This window comes from Camelina sativa, chromosome 7 (genome assembly GCF_000633955.1).
Source record: "Camelina sativa cultivar DH55 chromosome 7, Cs, whole genome shotgun sequence".
Taxonomy (NCBI): domain Eukaryota; kingdom Viridiplantae; phylum Streptophyta; class Magnoliopsida; order Brassicales; family Brassicaceae; genus Camelina; species Camelina sativa.
The window spans coordinates 25,698,652-25,721,460 of NC_025691.1; the positions used below are offsets into that span (position 1 = coordinate 25,698,652).

Sequence of the window (22,809 nt, forward strand, 5' to 3'; positions counted from 1 at the left end):
GAATCTTTGACCATTTTTTCTTAAGGAAACGAATAAACGAAAGAATATATCGAACAAAATCTGATATTACCGCTCAAATAGTTAGATTGTGCGAACAACAAAATTGTCTGAGTTAAGTAAACGAAACGTGACTATAAAACAACCGGAGCTCAGACAAATAAAATTAATAAACAAGGAAACAAAAAGTAAAAAATATGCTCATCAAATGATTAATATATATCAGATGAGTGTGAAGTCCACTACACTACCAGCAATGAGAAAAAATGATAGAAATAAAAATAGGATATATATATATAGATTTGGCATATAATTTTTTAGGTATACTAATAAATCTATGTTAACTCTTTGGCTTTGTTAATTTGGACACGTTTATGGATGTTGTGGTCGATTTGATTGTCATTTGGAAGCTAAATTGGCGGCCGAGTCAGATTCCTCTCAGACAGACCTTCTCCAATATATGTTCTTTGATTATCACTCGAATCTTGAGAACTTTTTTTTAGTTAATTGTTTTCAGACTGTCTAATTAACGTGCAGCCATCATACTTTACTACGATCAATTATAATTTCTAATTAGCGTTATGGATCTGGGTTTCCGGTACCATTTTGCTTAACTGTAGAGATAAATTTGCATTTCTAGTTTATTCTGTTTTTTGTAAACCCATTGCTAATCAGTATATTATTGGATCAAAATCTGTAATCAAAAGAGTATGTGCTTTCGAAAATTCTAAAACGAAATGATATTTAAATATATAACTCATTTCAGTACTAGAACAGTTCACTTTATCAACAAAAATAGTACTGTTCATGACATCAGCTAGCTATTCATATTCAAATATAGATTAAGTTATATTGCCCAAAAAAATGAAATTATTAATTAAATAAGCTAGTAACTGTCTCCTCTCATGGCCAGATATATTAGTTGAGGTCCAAGTCATCATGATGCCAACTCACACTAAGCTTGTCATCAAACCATGTTTTGAATTATACAGTATGTAATCTTATTTGCAGTTATCTCTGTAAATATGATCCTTATTTACAAAACCTAAGTAGAGTTTGTGTATTTTTTTTTGTAGCTAGTAATTTCGTATCAGTTCTTGTTCTTAATCTTGAACTTGCTCCGATCGGCAAAAACTACATTTTAAAAATATTCAACGCGTCAAAATACAAATACACATGTACAACAAAGTAGATGTATACGTACGTATATGACGTGGGCAAAAACCTCCACTAAATTCAGAAAAATAGACCCCACAAAATGACTATAAATAAGTGCCCAAACCTCTCCCCCAAAAAATGCAACAACAACACTTTTCATCTCTTTCCAAATACAAAAAAACCAAAACAACGAACAGCTTTTGTTTAGCCTTTTCAGCTTCTTCTCTAAACTGTTAAAAGGATGTCTCTAGCTATAGCAGAGGTTTACACGGTGAGGAAGTTTCACAAAGAGAGTATGAAGAAACCGGCTGTTACCGGAGGCGAGGGAGACGAGAAGATCGGGGGAGGAAGTTTCATGGAGGCGCCTGTGAAATCTGGTGGGAGTAGTAGACGATTCGGACGGTTGTTTTTTGGAAAGCCCGGAATGAAGAAAAGCTCTGCTAAAGTTTCGGACCCCATGACGATTGAGTGATGACCATATAAAATATTAAGTTTTTCTATATTTTCCATATATATCTTTTCTTTTTTTCTTCTTTTACTTTCATGGCGTAGTTTTTTCTGGCTTTTTCTAGTGTCTTCTCTTTTTCTTTATTGAGTGATTTTTATTTAATACGACGTAAACGTTGTACTTGTAGCGTCCAATGTAATGAACTTAAATTATGAGAAATTATAAATACTATTAACTTTTGGATAAATGCATTCCCTAAATATACCGTATATATCTAGTTGATGATGTTTTATGCCAAACCAAACTAAAAAGTGAGTTGCACGATGATTTCATACTTTCAGAAATTCCGATATTTTGTGTTTTATTTTGAACGACTGTATATTACACACACATACTGTATCTATATATGTTTTAAAATAAGCATATGAAAATGAAAGAGCCAAAACATAAATTGGTTGGTTGGTTAACCGTTTTGACACTTTTGACATATATGGTCTTAGTTTTAATAATTATCATTAACGGTCCAGGTACTATATCTTCTTCTATGCGACTGCAACTCGCATAGAAACATATCTAGAACATGGTTTTAGACTTTTAGTATAGGGAAAAAAACCGAAAAATACGTCATCTAATTTTTTTTTTGCCGTTTAATTCCTCTAGTTATTAAAATTTTCAAAAAATATCTGGTTTAATTTCCGTTGTCTTTAAAAACCTTCATTTTATTAATAATGGTAGATCCATAATTACGACATAACGACTGTTAACTCTAATGACGGAAATATTAACCAGGATTAAAATATAACTACATGTAGTTAATTAGAGGGAACTAAAGACATTGTTGCCCTCTTCTTCTTCCCCTAAATCGATTTTGAGTTTTAGAACCCTGGAACCCTAAACATTACAATTGAAATTAACAATGGTTTCATACCTCATCTATCAGTCGATTCTTGCAACAAACACAACAAACAATCAACCAGAACCGCAACTACTCAGACGAAAACTATCATCGCAATCAAAAGAATTCAGGATTTGAAGTTTGAGAAGAAAAATCGCTTTTAGGGTTATAGGGTTCTAAAATTCGAAATCGATTTGGGGGAAGAAGAAGAAGGCAACAATGTCTTTAGTTCTCTCTAATTAACCATGTGGGGTTATAGTTTAACCCTGATTAATATTTCCGTCATTAGAGATAACAGTCGTTATGTCGTAAGTATGAATCTACCGTTATTAATAAAATGAAGGTTTTTAAAGACAACATAAATTAAACCGGGTATTTTTTGGAAAATTTAATAACTAGAAGAATTAAACGGCAAAAAAAATTAGATGACGTATTTTTTGGGTTTTTTCCCTTTTATATATAAAATCATAAACCATAATTAAGTTTGAGTTGTTCACAATATATATTTATCCAAAGAAAACTATATACAATGACAAAGAAACAAAAAGTATGAAAAAGATATAGAGGAAAACACTTTTAAAAGGAAAAGTAGTGAGGTTTAATAAGAAGATAAAGACAATTAGTGGATGTTCAAAAAGTATGAGTAGTGAAAAATTAAACCAAAATATCTACATAGGTACGTACTGAATATTTAAGGACGATTTTTTTTTCTTTCTTTCAGCCAATCAGACTTTCATAGAATTCAAAATATGTTAAAAGTACGATACAAACAGTTAGTTTAACTGTTTCTCGTTAGATTTCGTAGCATATACGAAATCTAGATTAGAAATTTCCAATTGTCCTTCGTAGTTAAAGAAAAAAAAAAGGGAAAAGGAAAAAGCAAACGACAACACAATTACCTTAAATATGTTCCGTACCAAGTTGACATATGTTTAATTTAGTTATTTTGTATTAAAGTTAGGTATTATTATCATCAAAGTAGTATATGTTTTCGTGTATTCTCTCTCTCATACAACATATTGCAAACTAACCGCTCTTATGTTCACCAATCAACAAAGCATTTGGAGAGAGCGGTTTATTAGATTAGTTGGATTTGGTGGTTATAATGAGCGTTCAAAATAGATTTTAAGTGGTTGAAAGAGTGATTGCAAACTCTCCTTTACATGGTACGCTGTTTTGGGTGGTTGTACAGTAACCTCTTTTGTATTATTTTAGTACTAGGTAATTAGTCCACGCAATACCTGGTTATATGCATAATAGTTTTGATTATATTTCTTAAATTTTTTTAAACTAAAATATTGTTTTACTAATGTATAATCTCAAAAAAATTTATAGTAATTTCTCAAAATAACACTCCTGTCAACATTTTTTTGGTATGATTATTTATTATACAAAATTTAAAATATATAAATTTTCTATAAATCAAAAATTAACCAATACTACAAAAAATTATTACAAATTGATTAGCTATATTAATATAAATAACAATATAGAAATTTAAACATTTTCCTAATATGAGAGTTTCTATGTTTATGATCATGTTTTATAGAGGTTAAACATTGATTTAAAGATTTTTTCTTAATGATATTGTAAACATAAGACTGTATAGTATAGTAATATTGAATCAAATAAAATTATCATAAAATTTAGTAACTACGTATAAAATTATTGTATATAGAATATTCCTCATTTCAAAGTTTAAAGCAATTAAAATAATAAAAAAAATATATTAAAATTTTACCAAAAACATTTTTTCTTGAAAGATAAATATATTAGTTGGAGGAATGAATGTAAAATTATTGGGTAGGAGTTACATTTGAGTTAAATGTAGAGTTAAATGGAGTTAAATGCCTTTAAAAGTGGGTTAATTATTAATAAATATTTTAATTTATTTTTGACTTCAAAGAAAGGGAATACCAAGTGGCTCAATCAAAATTTAAACTTACACTTTTTGATTGTTTTGTTGATATAAACTCAACACTCACACATAATATTCCAAATTGAAAATATTACTTTTGAAATGACAAACTAAATTAGTTTTTTAAAAAAATTATATGAACTTCAATCTAAAGGTTTTTTAAAACCTCAAGAATAACTTCAATCCTTTTGTTTTTTTTTGTTTTTCACTCATCAATTTAATTTATAGTAAGAAAGCAAATAAAAAAAATAGAAAGTATTAAATGAAAATCAACCAATAAGGAGAGAGTGAAACCTTACTTATATATATATATATATATATTTATTTATAGGATCACAAAACAAAATAGACTTTACAAAATAAAATAGACTTTATAAATGGATAATTATATTGATCATTCTAAATTATTATAAATGATACATGAATATGTGAGATAACCAGAGTACATCATAGAGAATTAGAGATGAATCTTTTCAACTTCATGACCTTATTGTGTGGTGAATATGTAAGAGTATGAAAAATAATGACTTATAAGATGCTAATATAAAATAGATAATGAAAATAAACCAACAGATTCTCAAATAAACTTGATTCTTTGTTAAAACTAACAAATGTGAATTTAAATTTAGCTATGGAAATTTTAAAAATAAATATGAATAGATTAGAAAGGCAAGAAATATAAAAGAAATATTTTATTTTTATATAAATAAAATAAAAATTGAAAACAATGTTAATTATATATAATACTTTCTAAATTAAAATATAGAATCAAGCTCTTATAACACATATTAGATATAACAACATTTGATATTGGTGAGAAAGAAGGAGAGAATAATTACTTATAAGATGATAATCCAAATTAGATAATGGAGATGAATCTTTAAAGATAAAAACAATGTAATATATATATATATATATATATATCATGTAGTCTCTAAAATTAAAATTTAGCATTAAAATTTTACAATGATATTTCATTTGGTTTTTTGTAACCCTTACAACAAAAATAAGAAATTGAGAACATTAAAAAAAAATTATTTGAGATATTGTGGAAGAGAATGAGAAAATGTGAAAATGAGAAAGTAAAAAATGTCAATATGAGAGAATGAGGCAATGCTTATTTATATGATAAGAATTGATGGAAGTTACATTTAGAATTATTGGAGTTACAAATATTATTTATTGTGTTTGAATAAAATTGAGTGGTGGAATATGATTAATGCATAATTTATTTTATTTTCAGTTATAATTTTATTTTAATGTATGAATTAAATGCATTGTGTTAATTGGGTCTTAAATATTATTTAAAGCAATTAAACAATTAGAAAGCAAATAAAAAAATAAAAAAAAATAGAAAGTATTAAATGAAAATCAACCAATAAGGAGAAAGTGAAACCTTACTTTTATATATATGATGATTTGTTTGAATGAAAATGAATGGGAAAAATAGTCAATTTATAATTTATGTAATTGCAGTTACAATTTAGTAGTAAAGTGTGGATTTAAAGTATAGATTAATATACATTATTATATTTTTATTTAATTAAAAATAACTATTCTTTAAAAAGGAATGTTAAATTGACCAATAAGGAGAGAGTGAAACCTTACTTTTATGTATATGATTTGTTCAATTAATTATTATATCATTAGATATTTAATATGTCTATAAAAATTAATTTTACATGTGCATTACAATAAATTTAACCTGGTAATTTTTTTAACATTATATAAATATTTTATCTTCCATATTTTTATTTTTTAATTAAATTTATTTTTAATTTTTGATAATTTAATATAATTTGTACTACTCAACCGCTATAATGCTACTAATCAATCTAAATATACTCAACCGCTCTCTTTTATCACACCATCTTTTCTATCCACTATTTTTAACCGTTTTATTTTTAACCGCCTTTTTTACAACCGCCGATAATTTTTTAACCGCCTCGTTTAAAGGTGCTCACCAATCAGACCCATACTTTTTTATTTTCTCCTGGTTTTCACAAAATCCTGTATACATTTTTATTTTCTCCTGGTTTTCACAAAATCCTGTATTAATTATTATATAGATGTAGGCAGTGAAATTGATAAACTTTACGTTTCAGCCAAAATATGTAAAAATATATTTACAACGAGAACATTTTGTTGTATAATTGGGAAGTATTAAGATTAGTAGATTACCATTAACAACAAAATACTAGAAATTAAATCGAAAGGGGGTGAATGAGCAATTTAAAGAGTTAAGAGACAAATAACGAAAAAAAGAAAAAAGAAAAGAGTTATAGGGTGAAAATTGAAAAAGTAGAAAAGGGTTGGAAAAGTGTAAAACAGTAGGAAAAGAAGAGGAAGGTGTGATGATGATGTGCACGTAAAAAAACTTGAATTCGTCAAAAAAAAAAGTCGTTTCTCTCTCTCTCTCTCTCTCTCTCTCTCTCTCTCTCTCTCTCTCTCGTAAAGCTCTCCACTGCTTCACGCAATGACGCTATATCCTTCAAATTCAATCCTCCTCCTCCCTTCGCTTCTCACATCTTCCCGCTTCATCCTCATTTCTATACCAGACGCTACAGTTCTCCGGCGCCGGCGGATCCACTCCGGTTAGTTCGAACTCAATGTCTCTTCGGATTTCAAAAATTCCTTGTTTAGCTATGTACCCGAACTTTAGGATTGGTTTATTCAGATTTTAAATTAGAGAATATATCGTGGAATCGACAGGTTTGATTGCGTTTTAGATTTATCACTGAACCCTTGGAATTTGGGGGAATTTGATCTGCGTCGGTGAAGGATCGATGGAGAAATCTAATAAATGTGCTGTTTGCTACAATTCGTTTCGTGCCTCGATCTGCGTAGCTTGTGTTAATCTCAGGTATGTTTGGAATCAATTTCTGATAATTTGATATGATCGTTGAACCAAGTACAGGATCCTCCAGTTCGAACAAGTTCCGATTTGATTGTTTACTTTTGTTTTTTGTTTTGGCTCTATGTACAGTTTAAACGAATGCAAAGTTAAGTTGGACTTGTTGAAGAGCCGTCGGGAGGTTTCATACTTGAGATTGAGTGGCTTGCTTATCACTAAGGTTTAAATTCTGTGCTCATTGTTGAGTTTGAAGTCTTCTGATTTGATATTCATTTTGCTTTTCTTGTATATATAATTGATGTCTGATGCCCGTGTGTGTGCTTTTCACTGCTGACCAGGATAAAGCTATTAGTCAACATTGTTGGATTGGGTTTCAGAATGAGAAGCTTGCTAGGTTGCGGGAGAAGCTCCATCTAGAAGTGGAGAAGTTGCAGCAAAGTCTGAATATACACTCTCTTTTCTTAAGAAATTTTTCAGTCATCGCCTTCAAATTACGTAGTCTAAGTGTACCATTTTCATGATGCAGGCAAAAACACATTACGAAGTCTGTCTCGTAATCTGAAAGAGAGATATGGCATTATCGAATCAACTAACGTTGCTGTAATGTGACACTTTTTTTTGTTCTTTTTCCAATTCCTGCGTTTTCTCTTGAAAAGGATTTGTATGAAGCTGATTTTTCCATGGCTAATGTAAACAGTATTATCTTTCTCTATCTCTCTCATTTCTGCAGTTGGAGAAGATTCGTGTTCGCCAATTGGAGAACCACTATTCTGATACTATTGGCAATCACTACTTGGTATATGTAAGATCTACATTTCATCGTACTTTAATTCTGTGCTTGAACTAGTCCTTATAGTCATCATTATCTGTGTCTCAATTTTCTTACATCATTATCTGTGTCTCAATTTTCTTACATCATTATCTGTGTCTCAATTTTCTTACATCATTATCTGTGTCTCATATGTCTAATTATGAACACTAAGCCGGCATTTGTGATTTACAGATTGACCTTACTTCAGAACGCCTCTATAAACAGGCTTTGGTTATGAAACAGATATGCAAATTATTCCCTCTATCAAGGGTAAGGAGATCAAATTTTTGGCACTTATCTATTTAGTTAATTAAATTACTGATTTTATAGACCATATCTCTTCTTTTACCAAAAAGAAGTTGGTAGAACATGTCTTGTTTCTTCCTGAGGAATACTTGGACTCTCTTTAGGCTGTTGTGTTATCGAACACATATTCTAGGATGGTTTTACTGAATCTTATTCTTTTCAGGTGAAACTAGAGGGGCAGAACAAAGATGGGTGCTTTGGACAGTATGATCAAATCTGCAATGCTCTCTTACCACAAGGTCTCAACCCACTCTCTGTTCCGCCAAAAGAGCTCTCAGCCTCTCTAGGGTAATATGCCCTCGTCTTTAAATAGTCATTTTGTGGCACATGAACAGTTATAATATATGAAGATCTGATATGTGAATATTATACTCCTGCAGACCATTGTACTCATAATTATTTTTGATATTTGATTTGGTAGTTTGATGATTTAACATTCCATGGTTGGTGGTTGGATCAGGTACATGGTTCAGCTTCTAAATCTTGTTGTCCATAAGCTCTCAGCGCCTGCACTTCATAACTTGGGTTTCGGGGTAGATGCCTCCTTCACTCAATTTTATGTTATACATTTGCCTCAGTCTTTGAAGATAACACTACTCGCTGCATAAATTTTTGCCTAGGAAATAAATATGGGAGATAATTCGTGGATATTGACATTATATTACTGTTCATCTTGAAATTAATTCACCAAGTATGATTAAAATCGGGCATTACTGTATAACCAGGGTTCTTGTTCACGAATATGGCAACGAGATTCTTATTGGAACTCTCATCCGTCTTCTCCAAGGTAAATTATATACGACATAACAGGGATTGTTTTGTGTCTCCATTAAATTTAGAGAATTAAGCGATCTAATTTTTTTATGGGCAGCAATGAGTATCCCCTTTTTGTACCATCCCATGATTACTACTCATTCGAAGGAAAAAGTTCGTGGACGGGTAGAGATACAAATTTTGGTGTCACATCATTGAAATCAGATGGAAGTGTAGAAGACGATTATCATGACCTTGACCTTGACGTTGCCAGTCTTTCCTCTGGCTCTCCTCATTCTGTTGAAACATTCAGAAATCTTCAGAGAGGAATTGCACATCTTAAGCAAAGTGTGGCTCACTTAAATGTGTATGGATACAGTTCCCTATCTCGCGAAGTTCCTTCTGGAGCCTCGACTTTTGAAACATTTGCAAAGTTGCTGGCCACATTATCTTCTCTCAAGGAAGTTCAGTCTGCTCTTTCCCTCGGTTTGTCAAGGTAAAGCTTAAAATGTTCACCTATAATCAAACAATTGTTTCATTATGAAAAGACTTGAGACACAGAGGGAAAAACAATTAGGTTATCTGTATCACATAGCTTTGTATCCGAATTTAGGCACACCATACTTAACATCTCTGACGTTTACAGTTCCAACAAGCAAAGACAGGAGCCGAACAAATCCGTGTGGAATTTGAACTCGTCAAGTTCCAGCACCTTGCTGAACAGCTCTCATACTCAGCCAACATCGGTATGACTTGTGGTTCTCGAATTCTCATTAGAGTTATGGATTCGTCTCGAGAACTAAAACCGTAGCTAGTTATGTATGTGATATGACTCTTTCTCATATCTGTCTTGTAGTGGAACAGTAGTTACTACAATGTTCCAAACCGAGATCCAAGCTACATGGTGGAGTTTCCTGATGTGAAGAAGGATAAAAACTCTACTGATGGATGGAATTTGGTTGAGCATCCTCAGTCTTCACATCAACCCTATGATCCCAATAATAAGTATTGATCATCTCAAGGTAAACAAGATCTACTTCTTCTTTTTTAATCCATATTGTTACATTTATTTTAATACTCGAGATTGACAAATAAATGTTCATACCCAAAACATTCTCTATTGCAGGCATACCTTGGGAACTAAAACTAAGGGTGCTTATAAATTTAAATCTTGATAACTTGTGCTGTAATTATGAAACACATATACAACAATTACGTAAATTAGCAATGACTTGGCTTTTTATGTTTTTGTTTGAGAGCTAAGTCAGTGGAGTAAAGTATGGTGAAAGAGTCACTGATCCGAATGGAGTTTGATAATACTACCAACGATAAAAGTCATGTGCACTTGTGACGTGAGAATATCCTCCACCTTGTTTGGGCTTTAAAAGGAAAGGACACCATAATAACATTTATACATATAATAAATAAAACAAAGTTACTCCTTTTTCATAAATACCACACAATGGGAACAAAAGCAATGATAATACAAACCCATCACCCTCCTTTGCTTTTGAAGTTATTCATAATTGACAAAAACGAAAATTTGTATATAAACGTTCTATTTTTGTAAGTGCTTGTACGTGGTATTTTCTCCTAACGTTTTTATAAAACAAAAATATATTTGTAAATTTTCTTGTAAGTTTTTTTTTAATTGAAAATTGATGAACTGTTAGTGTAAAAAACTTGGAATATCATTTAAGATTTTGTGTTAATTTTGAGATTAGTAGTACAAGTTTACCAATCACGTGGTTGTACTTAAGAGTACTGTATGTTTAACCAACATAAATAGAATCTACTTTCGTTTTTTCTTCTTTTGGGAATGCGAAATAATAATGAAAGAGAATCAGTCTCAGTTCAGTTCAAAGTTCGAATCTTTGAACGACATGCGGTTTATATAAAAGGAACTAGTATATAAACTATTTATGCCTCCTTTAATATTATTTTTCTTATATTCCCTCTTTCGTTTTGTAATGTATTGAGAATATTTATCATGTAGTATTCTTCATGTAGCAATATTACAAATATTCGAATTCTATATTTGTTTCCTCTTTTTTGAACGCCTGATGATCATTCGTGCACAAGAAGAATCTCAAGGCATGATAGCTTCGTCCTTTTTGATTTTGCTCAGTATACGATATTTCTTTGATTTTTCTTCGTATGCGTATACGAATACGATACCTCGGTTATTTTCAGGTTTATTTTTTGACTACTACTATATGCAATTCTAACCTATATATAATTCATCGATTGTCTTCCTATTTAATAATCTCAGTCTATACGGTTTATATTATAGTTTCTTCGGACCATAAATCATATTCGTGTAGTGGCTCTAGTCATTGGTTTAAGCCATCGAGAATGGGATTCCAAGTTTATATTCTAAAGTACTAATAATATATATTACATAATACGAATCCAAAAAACATATGAAAAATAAGTACGGTTTATAGTTTCTTAAAGTACTTATTTTCAAAGAAAGTGAATAATTACTCCGAAGCAGAAACTATTTTCTTGTGCAATAGATGTCAAACTTGAAAGATAGATTTTTTTCAGGTGTACTTGCGAAGAATGTAAGAAATAAGGGAGGGAAAAAAAGTACAAAGAAAGATAACGAGAAAAGCAATAAATAACTTTTGCAGTCATAACGAAAAAAGAAAAGGATAAATGAGATAAGGAAATAGTGGAAGATCGTGTCTTCGTGATGAATTAAAGTAGAAATGTGTGTACGTAACTTTGTTGATCATACTATATATCTTTTTCTTCCTCAACTATAACACGTAACAATGATATCTAAGAATGCATGCATATAGATACATCATATATAGTCTATATGACTAATGGATATTTTCTCGATAATTTATAGGAGTAAATGATTTTATCTGAGGTACACTGAACTACTAAGAAAATTACATGGTTGTAAATTATAATATTCTGTTATCTAATCTATAGTTTCTATACATCTAGAATAGATATCTAGGTTCTTGACCAGGCCTAAGTTATATCGGTAAGTTTAGAAAACTTCGATGTACCAATCAATCAAGCCACAATATATATGATCTTTCGCGATGCGAATTGCTATTTCTGACATGATCATAGTATCATACAATATTGTTTTTCCTTTGGTTTTATATATTTTCGTATCACCGCACCGATCTATATATATCATATTATATAGAATTTTTGATTGGAAAAAAATATAGAAGGGCTCTTTATTAAAGTAAAACCAAGACAAGCTTGATCAAAAAAAAAATATATAAACAGACATGCTTGTCTTTGTCGAACACACAGATTTTATTACACAAGTGGTTCCAAACTAATTAAGATCCATGATTAAAAAATAAATGAGAGATTTAAACAATGTTATCTTTTGCGTTTGGTAGGCCATTAAAGCTCCAATTATTTGTCACTAAGTCAGGGAAGGAGACTAAGCATAAAGACGCCACTGCATAACCCCTTATGGTCCCCCCAAAATAAACCTAAAGTTGTATATAAAACATAACATTAATAAAATAAAAATTAGAAGAAAGAAAGAAAATCATACATCTTTGTACCACCTATATGAGCCTAACTTATAGGGAAAAAGACATTGATTCTTTTACATACCCATCAGCATGCGTACACATACAAAAAGATGTGAGAATGGGGTTCAAATCAATGGGTTGTCCATAATTTGGGATATCTATAGCCATAGCCAGCCACAACGAACAGTTTCATCTGTGCTACAGTGAATATATTACGTAAACAAAAGAAGTTATAATTTAACTGGTGTTGCTGCAATGAAAAGCACGATACCAAATTTTTAAAAATAAAACGGAAGAAAAAAAAAGCATAATTGGTCTCTCAAAACTATTTATTATTTGATCCCTAAAACATAAGACTCTTTCCAATTCTGGAATACAAAAAAAAAAAGATATGCAAATAAACTCACCACCAGAACCTTGGGACGTGTCGACGTCGGAAGATATCTCAGCTCTTGCTTGATGACATCATGTTGTGCGTACCTCAGAAATACAAGCGCACGATAAGGGTCACCCTCGGCTTTGCCAAAGAACTCATCTTTTCTATCGTTTTGTCGTTAAACCTTTCGTTGCTTTAATTTTTTAAAAATTGATTTGTTTATTTCTTTAAGTTTGATTATTATTCTAATGGTGATGATGCCGTGATGGACACAAATAAAGAAAAGAGAGTAAAGGCAAGAAAAACAAAAAAAAGAAACAAGAAACAAGAAAAAATCTTTTTTTTTTCTTTCCTCTCTTTACATGATGGGAACTCTTGACCTTTAAGTTTATTTTTTTTTTGACAGTAAGTGTCCAAAGGAACTCGAAACACNCAAAGGAACTCAAAACACTTCTTCTTCCATTTGATTATCTTTTTTTTTTCTTTTCTTGTGTGGTCTCTGAATGAAAAATATCTCTGTTTGATCAAAAGAGCTTAACAAGAAATGTGTTACAAACTGATTTTTAACTCTTCATCTCTCAACTTCTTCATGAATCTCTCTGCTTATCGATCAAGGTTTGTGAATTTTCCCTCCTTTATAAATATTCTTGTTTTCCCTCCTTCTCTGTTTTTTGGATCTTGAAGAAATTTGATTTCTCGTGTCTCTATTTGAAATGATGAAGAAATTATTCTGTTTATGGTTTGTATCAGTGAGAGTAAATGTAATTTTTAAGAGCAAGCTATCATTGGATCTGTTATTGAAGGTAAGTCAAAAGAAAAAGACATCTATTTTCTTTATTTCTCTTCTTTGTGGAGTTTAAGAGATTGTAAATTAATACTACTTTATATAGAGAATATAGAGATGATGAGTTCTTCTTCTCCAACTCAACTTGCATCTTTAAGAGACATGGGCATCTATGAACCATTTCAACAAATTGTCGGTTGGGGGAATGTTTTCAAATCCGATATCAACGATCATAGTCCCAATACTGCTACTTCTTCCATAATTCAGGTGGATGCTAGAGTTGATGATCAAAACAACATCAAGGTTATAGAATTTTCTCACTTGGACCTTTTTTTTTTTAATTGCTTTTTGATGGTTTGTCTGTTACTTGTGTCTTTGCTAATTGGTTTGAATATTACTAGCAGACGAATTACGCTTCTTCTTCTCATAACCAGATTGAAGCCGAACCTTCTAGTAATGATAATCAAGATGATGATGGCAGGATTCATGATAAGGTTTATAACAAACAATGCTTTACTCATTCTATTTTACATAGAAAATTCCCAAAAAAGAAAGTACATAAAGATTGCTTTTGTGATATTGATTGATATTCATTTCTCTTATAGATGAAACGGCGTTTAGCCCAAAACAGAGAAGCTGCTCGCAAAAGTCGTTTGAGAAAGAAGGTAAAAAAAGCAAGTTCACTTTTTATTGAATCTCATATAGTTATGTTATGTTATGTTAGTTACTACTAATTCTGTTTTGTTTCTTTTTAGGCTTATGTTCAACAGTTAGAAGAAAGCCGGTTAAAATTATCGCAACTAGAGCAAGAACTTGAAAAGGTTAAGCAACAGGTGAGCCTAAGTGTAAAGATTTGTTCAAAATGCTCTGTTTTGAGTTTCTTCTATCTTCATTATTGACTTATATGTTTCTTTTAAAGGGACTATGCGTACGCAACTCATCAAATTCAAGCTATTTAGGAGCAGCTGGGAGTATAAACACAGGGATAGCATCATTTGAGATGGAATATTCACACTGGCTTGAAGAACAAAGCAGGAGAGTTAGCGAAATACGAATAGCGCTGCAATCCCATATAAGCGACATAGAACTCAGGATGCTAGTTGAGAGTTGCTTGAACCATTACGCAAATCTTTTTCGAATGAAGTCTAATGCAGCTAAAGCCGATGTTTTCTACTTGATATCGGGCATGTGGCGAACTTCCACAGAAAGATTCTTCCAATGGATTGGTGGCTTTCGTCCATCCGAGCTTTTAAACGTAAAATTTTATCACAATCCGAGCTAATAACATTCTATTTCAACGTTACAATATTTTCAACATATTTCAAATTGTAATATTTGTTTTTTGGTAGGTTGTGATGCCTTATCTTCAACCATTAACCGATCAACAAATCTTGGAAGTGAGAAACCTACAACAATCATCACAACAAGCAGAGGATGCTCTCTCTCAAGGCATCGATAAACTTCAACAGAGTTTAGCTGAAAGCATTGTGGTTGATGCGGTTATCGAGTCCACTGATTACCCTGCTCACATGGCTGCAGCAATAGAGAATCTTCAAGCATTAGAGGGATTTGTGACTCAAGTAAGTTAAACATTATTAACTCATAAAAAGTTTAGTATCTTTCTATTTAAAGAATTCAAGAATGTACTATTTTTTTGGATTAACAGGCAGATCATCTAAGGCAGCAAACGTTGCAACAAATGGCAAAGATCTTGACGACAAGACAATCAGCTAGAGGTTTGCTTGCTTTGGGAGAGTATCTTCATAGGCTTCGTGCTCTTAGTTCTCTTTGGGCAGCTCGTCCAAGAGAACCAACTTAAAGAATCAAAACGAGCTTATCTATCACAAAGCTTGGGAATGAATGTTTAAAAAAGGATATATATGCCTATATGTTAAGTAGAGTGATTCTCTTTGATTAGAAGAACTTTATGGTTCCTTTTTTTTTTTTTTTTGCTTTATAAATATGAAGTATCTCTCCAGAGAAGTTGTAAATTTGGTTGGAAGCTTTGTAATATATTTTAGATTTGTACACAACAAAACAAATAAGGCTTCTTCTTGTTTTTATATATACTTGGTAATCTGAGCAATATGATAGTTTGTGTACTGAATGTAGAATTTTATGTATTGTTCAGGGACCAAATATGAAATTGCAATAAACTTTAAGGGTATTTTTGTAATTTTTCTCTTCGTTGCGCTTCAGTCGTCCACACAAAAAAAGTTTCCCGGGAATTGATTTTTCTTTTTGTGAAATTTTCCGAGAAAATTCGTTCGGTTGGAATTTTCAGCCAAAAAAATACGTTTTTGTTCATGTTAAGAGAGGGGGAATTCGAATTATATGAATTTTGATTTCTGGGTATACGAAAATTCATCGGGTTTCTGAGTTGAGGGGGGGGGAATTTGGAAGTTATGAGCAATCTGAGAGCTATTTGTAGACCACACACAGTGTTCTCTTCGATCGTGTGTTGCAACAGACACCAAAGTCGATCACTTTTTAGGGTTTCGATTAATAAAAGCCTCTGCTTTAGAACTCGGGTATCGAAGTCGTCTTGGTTTAGGTCTTCTAAAGATTCGAATCATCTTTGGTTTCGATTGAATCAGAGGAAGACTCTCGTTAGGGCTTCGAATTGGAGCCAAGAGCAGTCCCCGTACGATACTCTCGGTAAATACAACTTACGACTCTTGTACCAATTTTGGAATTGCTTCTGTTGTTTTGGCTACTGTTTGTGTCAGAAGAATTGGACAAGCTCTTCTTTGTCTTGTGTTTTCCTGTTTTTGATTGTGGGTTGTATGTTGTTTGGTTTTGGATACAGAGTTGGATAGAGATGCAGAGGAAGAGCAGATCAAGGTGGCATACAGAAGATTAGCCAAATTTTATCATCCTGATGGTACCTTTTCTGGATCTTTAGTTAGAGCTATTTGTAACAACTCCTTATTGAACTGCGATTCAGATGTTGAGTGTGTTTGTGAGGTTTATAGCAACGTATGACCTGGCCAAAACCTTCTGTTTATTATCAGTGCATGTAGCCAGAACAGTCAGTTTTTATATACATCTCACTCTATTGTGTTAGATTCAAGACACTCTTCGTTTGTATAAGGGAGTTGTACTTTGTTCTCACGAAGTTGTAGCTCTATTTTTTATTCCGTAGTTTATGATGGAAAAGGGAGTCTTGAAGAAGGAGAGACAGCAGAAGCAAGATTTATTAAGATTCAGGCTGCATATGAGCTGCTCATGGATTCGGAAAAGAAAAGACAATATGATATGGATAACCGAGTGAATCCGATGAAGGTATAAGAATCACAAACTTGTGTATCTTTCCTTTTTTTTCTTTATCTCTGGAAATTTTGAGGATGAGATGTTGGGGTTTGTGTAGGCATCTCAAGCTTGGATGGAATGGTTGATAAAAAAGCGTAAAGCATTTGATCAGAGAGGTGACATGGCGGTTGCAGCTTGGGCTGAGCAACAACAGCTTGAGATAAATCTACGTGCTCGTCGTCTTTCTCGTTCTAAAGTAAGAAATAAGAAAGTCTTTATGAGCTTGTTCTTCTTTCACAAAGTAGTTAATTTTCATTTGCTCTGTGTTGAATCTGTAAACTTGTGTTAATAGGTGGATCCGGAAGAAGAGAGGAAGATATTGGAGAAGGAGAAGAAGGCATCGAGAGAGTTATTCAATAGCACTTTAAAGCGACACACGTTGGTGTTGAAGAAAAGAGATATGATGCGAAAGAAAGCAGAGGAAGATAAGAAATTGCTCATCACTCAGCTATTAGCAGCAGAAGGCCTCGAGCTCGAAGAAGAAGAAGAACAGGAAGAATCAACCAAGTAAGATCTCCAAACATATTGGAAGCTTCATCTTCGATTTCTCTACTTCAAGTAAATTAAACACGTTCTCTTTCTCTTGTAGTAAAACATAAATGTAGATATCATACTAAATTACAAGATCCTCACTGTACAGTTCACCATCAAATTTCTTGATTAGGAAGTACCAATCATCCTGAGAAACAGAACAGATCTAGTAGTAGTACCAATCGCAATGACGAAGAGGTCCAAGACCAAAGCAAAGCAAATTACACTGACCAACGAACAAGGGCATAGAAGATACCCAAATCTATTATTTGTTTATTATCATTCCATTTCAGTTTCGGAGATTACAAGAACATGGTAAAAGGGAACCCGCCAAAACTAAACGGAACGCTAATTCAGAAATTTATAAAAGAATTTGTGAACGTAACTTGACTTCCAAGTGATGATCATTCATCACCATCCTTAACATCTGAATCACGATTATCATCATCATCATCATCAAGAGAGACTAGCTGGAGAATGAGACGACCATTGGATCTGTGAGCTCGCAAATACTCGTGACGACCACGCATTTTCTCTTCCTTAAGTAAAAGCCGACCGTCACTCGTGTACTCTCGCTTCAGCACCGACGGAACGTTCGACGAAAATATCGTCGGCGGGTGTGTCTCAGGCGCCACAGCCTTTTTCTCCTCTCTTCTCTCACTGACATCAACTGTCTTGTCAGAGAAAGCGTCGAAGCAGCTCTCTGTCGCATTGTAGTTTCTGTTGTCGGAGATAGAGGACGTCACGAGGGTCGCAGTGTCTTGATAGTAAGTATTGAGAGCCATTACGATGGAGATTTTTCTTAAGGCTCTTTCTCTATTTCTCTTTCTATGGATCGAAGCAAAGTAAGTGTTGGGTTAAATAGAAGTTAGATTCTTTCATTTTTTACTTGCATTTTGAAGTTTTCTCTATAAGAAACTAAGCAACGTATACTAAGAAATAAATAACATGTATTGACCGAATAAAAAGAAAGAACTACATGTGTCGTTCCTTTGATTTTGTGGATAAAATGAACAAATAAGAATTACTATGTGTTAACAAATGAAAACTATACAGCTTGACATCAACAACTGAACAAAAAAAAATACACTGGATTATTTTCTCCATTTGGTCATATATGTGTTTATCCTATAACTTTTTTTTACAAATGTCACGATTACAAGGCTAGGTGATCATAATCAACACCACAAAAACATGACATACAATGTCGTGGCTGCGTTACTGTCTAGGTTACGTATATTCATGAACCCCAAACAGTGTGTAAGTTTACAAGCTTTTGTTTAATTAGGGAAAAGAGTTTATAAGTTTTCTACTACCGTAATACGAATAAAAGATTAGACTAACGAGAATGTTTTGTTAGGTTCGGTTTTATAATCAGAAGCTGAATGTTTCCGGTAATGGTATTTGAGTATTGACTAGTAATTGTTATCTCAAGAAGAGAAAATGCGAAAACTTTTGTAATGTTTGCATAAGAAAATGCGAAAACTGTCGTATCTGGTCCTTAATAGAATAAAATTTGACGAAAAAGAAACACAATGTCTATAGCTCATAAAAACTTTGAGAGGCTCTCAAATACAAAACTGGATAAAAAAAAAGTCCGGGAGATGGAAAATTGAATCACTGATCACCAGGAATTGACTTGATAATGTCAGAATCACCTGAAACCAAGTCGAAAGATGAAATCATTAGTAAAACAGATGGATGAAGAACCCAGCAATAGAATAATACATATGGCAAAAAGCAGTTAGTTATTTTTACCAGGATCAACAATGCTCAGACAAGAAACACGGAAGTACTTTCCGCAAGCTGTACCCAATTCAACGTTGTCTGAAAACACACACATCAAGATGGAGACAAGAAAAACACAGTCAAGCCTTGAATTATGGTGTTTCTTGAAACAAGACATAATCATCGGGTCAAAAAGCTACTAGATACTGAAGGATGATTAACATGTTTGTGACCAACAATAGAGTCAATTTGGTATTTAAGTAAAAAACATGTAACTCCTGTGAGACATCAATAGCAAATTCAAGCTTACAATGATCAAACAAAAAGATCAACACTTTAACCTTAATGCTACATAGAAGAAGCACAATATATGCACACTTGTAATCTACTTAGGATTGATTATACATTTCTCAGTTACCAAACCTAATAGGGAGGAAACTATATCAATAAATTGGACCCAAAGAAGAAAGAAACTTACTTCCATTGTAGTGGTGGACACCAACTTTGGCGAGCATAGCGTAGTACTCAATCTCTGATCTTCTCAAAGGTGGGCAATTGGCGGAGATTAGAATCAGTTTCCCTGTGAGAACATTAACAAAAAACCAGAAATAAACAACAAACATCTAAGAAGAATAAAGAGAGTTAATAACATTTTTTTTAGGTATGCACACCAAGTGTTCGACGAAATTACACACACACACACACACCTTTGGAGCCACGGAGGGATTTGAGAACAGACTTGTAACCAAGAGTGTATTTACCACTCTTCATCACAAGGGCCAACCTACTGTTGATTCCCTCATGAGACTTCTTCTGCAATAATAAAAAAAGCATAAAAGCTGTTTTAGTCATCGTTGGACACACTGAGATCGAAAACGATACCTAGATGAGGAGAAAATGATTAAAAAAAACTTTGATGAGAGGACGAACCGTTTTCTTGGCAGTCACCATTTTCGCCGGCGATGAATCAAAAATGTTTGTTTGGACCTGTGCGGTGGAGTAGAAGCCGAGAGGAGGAGGAGGAGCACGCTGACCAAACTCGAATAAGCGCCGCTTCACGTTTTATATTCTGTGTCAATGTTTCTCTTCTAGGGTTTTGCTCTTTCTCAGTTTTTTTGTGAAATTTCGATTATACCCTTTATATTTTCTATACTTTTGTAATTCGCTGTTAACTTTTTAATGAATCAATTTAGTCCATTTAGGTGAAGTTAACGACTTATAATCAGCATAAACCAGTTTGTACATGTCTTGGTTAACATTTTGTCGACATGAAATGTATTTGAATAGTTCAAAACTTTTATATGAATATATCACGCATAAATAGATAGGATAAGGTTAATTAGATAAACATAGGATTTGTTTTTATTTCTGGCATATATACATGCATAGGATTTGTTTATGTTTCAAGTTTCAACAATTTTTGTTTGCCGGTGCAGGACAATTCGTATTCCAATTTTATTTCTTTCTATCGATTCAATGTATGAGTTTTATTTCTATATACATAAATGGGATGAACTGATTATTCATCTCTCAGTTCAGAGTATACTGCGAAACATGACATATTGTTTTGGTACTTACTACTTTGCCATTTTCCGTAAAAATCAGAATATGAATGATGCCTTCCTCCCTTTTAGATTGTATAATTTTAACCTTGTGGTTCATCAAACATGGTCTACCAATTTTACTACTTTTTGTTTTCTTTTCTATCAAAAATTTGTAGTATCATTTTGTATATAAGTGGTAGGTTGGAAAACAAGAAGAAGAAATTTTACTAGTAGAATGAGTAAAATATTCGAAGGTTCTAATCCGGCATATGCAAATCGGTCAGTCAAATATTTCTAAATTACATAGACAGAGAGAGCAAACTTCGCATTGAAGATCTCTCTCTCTCTCTCCATCTCCATCTCCATCCGTCTCCTTTCCTTGTCGGCGCGTAACAACAACAACCGAGATAACACAAACAAACAAATCTACATGTGTCATAAACTGAGACCAGGTGGTCGTCGTCATGTACAATACTAAAATATACATTAGTAACATCCAAGAATATTCCATTCGAAATTACGAACCCTAGCCTTTGCCTTCCTTTTGAAGATCCTTCATCGAGAGGCACCTCACCCCTATAATAAGATTCACTCATTATATCCCCCCCCCCCTTTATACACCATGTAGTCTAAGAGTTTGCGATAGTTTTTGTTGCTATTGTACCATTTAGATTCAAACTCACTAATAAAGAGAGAAAAACATACAAGAGTTGAATCTTTTATTTCTCACATATTTCACAGCGCATACATAATGAGATCACACTAGCTAGAACAAGGGTAATATAAATTAGTAGACTAAGAAATAAAAAAATATATATATTATCTTTTTTTCATCAAAAAAAAAAACAGGAAAAAAACATTAATTTTCTTAGATAATCCCCTATATATTAAAAGAGAAACAAAATCGAGAAAAAACTGACGTGTTATCTTCAGAGAGCTCTGTAGCCAATTTATTGTTCATCTTTAATATTTCATAAAATTACATAAAACTGTCACTGCTATATATATATTTTTTTGTCAACTACCACTGATATTCAATTTATTTATATACGCAATATTTTACTCCTATAAATTGGTAAATATTATTCAAATTTGATAAATATTATCCCCTACATATTTTTGAAATTAAATTAATTTATTATGTATTGTAATATAATAATATAACTATAATATAAGATGTAAAAAATATATATATTTAAAATTATATCTTCAAAAATATAAATAATGTTACCTTTTTAATAATTTTATAAAGCTCTAATGGTGAAATAATCGAAGATCATTAAATATATAGGGGATTTATATTAAATTGTCATTAGTATAACTAAGGAATATTTCATTCAGTAATTGAAGAAAATCTATACTATTAATTGGGAAATACACATAAGGTAAAAAAAAATCATATCAAATAATCATGTTGCCAAAATGACCTAATTTACATATTAAGAACATTAAACATCAGATTTATTATATTTTAGGAAATCGTTCACATTAGTTCCATAATAATCATGTTATGAGAAATTTGTGTGAGTATATTCATGTATGGCAAAATACAGGACAAGAATGTGGGAACAAGAATTCAAGCAGAACATATGCGGACATACTATTTACTCATGTGAATTAAGAGGAATAGGTTTTTTCAGGTCAAAAAAAAATAAACGTTGCAATCAGACATATTAGACGGGTTTGATCGCTTGACAATTATATTTAGGTCATGTGGAAATTCTATGATATGCAACGAATGGATATGGACAAGTAGGCATGAACACGGGTATGATTACGGTTTATTAACAATAGGTTATGGTTAAATTCAAAACGAGTATCTCATTCTAAAATATATATATCTAGGTTAAATACGTGAAATAAATAAAACTGAAAC

The 22,809-nt window shown here is 32.2% G+C and overlaps 6 protein-coding genes and 1 pseudogene across 11 annotated transcripts; 5 read left to right on the forward strand and 2 right to left on the reverse strand.

Annotated features, from left to right (window-relative positions):
- LOC104702572 lies at positions 1,302-1,850 on the forward strand. The gene has a single exon (XM_010418450.1). The coding sequence runs from the start codon at positions 1,397-1,399 to the stop codon at positions 1,625-1,627; it is 231 nt and encodes a 76-aa protein (XP_010416752.1). The 5' UTR covers positions 1,302-1,396; the 3' UTR covers positions 1,628-1,850.
- LOC104702573 lies at positions 6,833-10,593 on the forward strand. Of its 3 annotated transcripts, none has more exons than XM_010418453.2 (14): positions 6,833-7,010; positions 7,129-7,279; positions 7,403-7,490; positions 7,609-7,708; positions 7,797-7,870; positions 8,001-8,066; positions 8,274-8,351; positions 8,551-8,675; positions 8,848-8,920; positions 9,113-9,174; positions 9,259-9,636; positions 9,787-9,886; positions 9,997-10,162; positions 10,267-10,593. In XM_010418453.2, the coding sequence occupies exons 2-13, from the start codon at positions 7,203-7,205 to the stop codon at positions 10,150-10,152; spliced, it is 1,377 nt and encodes a 458-aa protein (XP_010416755.1). In that variant the 5' UTR covers positions 6,833-7,010; positions 7,129-7,202; the 3' UTR covers positions 10,153-10,162; positions 10,267-10,593. The 3 variants fall into 3 exon arrangements, with proteins under 3 accessions (XP_010416755.1, XP_010416753.1, XP_010416754.1); XM_010418451.2 differs by having other exon boundaries at positions 6,834-7,010; positions 8,001-8,072; XM_010418452.2 differs by having other exon boundaries at positions 6,834-7,010; positions 8,001-8,072; positions 10,405-10,593.
- LOC109125495 lies at positions 10,420-11,368 on the forward strand (annotated as a pseudogene).
- Positions 13,474-15,885, forward strand: LOC104702575 (transcription factor TGA7-like). Of its 3 annotated transcripts, none has more exons than XM_010418454.1 (9): positions 13,474-13,649; positions 13,785-13,837; positions 13,925-14,121; positions 14,223-14,312; positions 14,424-14,483; positions 14,574-14,651; positions 14,738-15,073; positions 15,168-15,398; positions 15,485-15,885. In XM_010418454.1, the coding sequence occupies exons 3-9, from the start codon at positions 13,936-13,938 to the stop codon at positions 15,635-15,637; spliced, it is 1,134 nt and encodes a 377-aa protein (XP_010416756.1). In that variant the 5' UTR covers positions 13,474-13,649; positions 13,785-13,837; positions 13,925-13,935; the 3' UTR covers positions 15,638-15,885. The 3 variants fall into 3 exon arrangements, with proteins under 3 accessions (XP_010416756.1, XP_019083430.1, XP_010416757.1); XM_019227885.1 differs by having other exon boundaries at positions 14,253-14,312; XM_010418455.1 differs by having other exon boundaries at positions 13,934-14,121.
- Positions 16,050-17,790, forward strand: LOC104702576 (uncharacterized J domain-containing protein C4H3.01-like). The gene is made up of 5 exons (XM_010418457.2): positions 16,050-16,476; positions 16,628-16,702; positions 16,964-17,103; positions 17,189-17,326; positions 17,423-17,790. The coding sequence occupies exons 1-5, from the start codon at positions 16,224-16,226 to the stop codon at positions 17,639-17,641; spliced, it is 825 nt and encodes a 274-aa protein (XP_010416759.1). The 5' UTR covers positions 16,050-16,223; the 3' UTR covers positions 17,642-17,790.
- On the reverse strand, positions 17,899-18,500 carry LOC104704943. Its single transcript, XM_010420944.2, has one exon. It carries the CDS (start codon positions 18,444-18,446, stop codon positions 18,066-18,068), a length of 381 nt encoding a protein of 126 aa, XP_010419246.1. The 5' UTR covers positions 18,447-18,500; the 3' UTR covers positions 17,899-18,065.
- Positions 19,106-20,455, reverse strand: LOC104702577 (60S ribosomal protein L30-2). 2 transcript variants are annotated; one of them, XM_010418458.2, is made up of 5 exons: positions 20,320-20,455; positions 20,097-20,202; positions 19,868-19,969; positions 19,420-19,488; positions 19,106-19,319 (listed from the first exon to the last, which is right to left on the reverse strand). In XM_010418458.2, the coding sequence occupies exons 1-5, from the start codon at positions 20,338-20,340 to the stop codon at positions 19,279-19,281; spliced, it is 339 nt and encodes a 112-aa protein (XP_010416760.1). In that variant the 5' UTR covers positions 20,341-20,455; the 3' UTR covers positions 19,106-19,278. The 2 variants fall into 2 exon arrangements, with proteins under 2 accessions (XP_010416760.1, XP_019083431.1); XM_019227886.1 differs by having other exon boundaries at positions 19,868-19,978.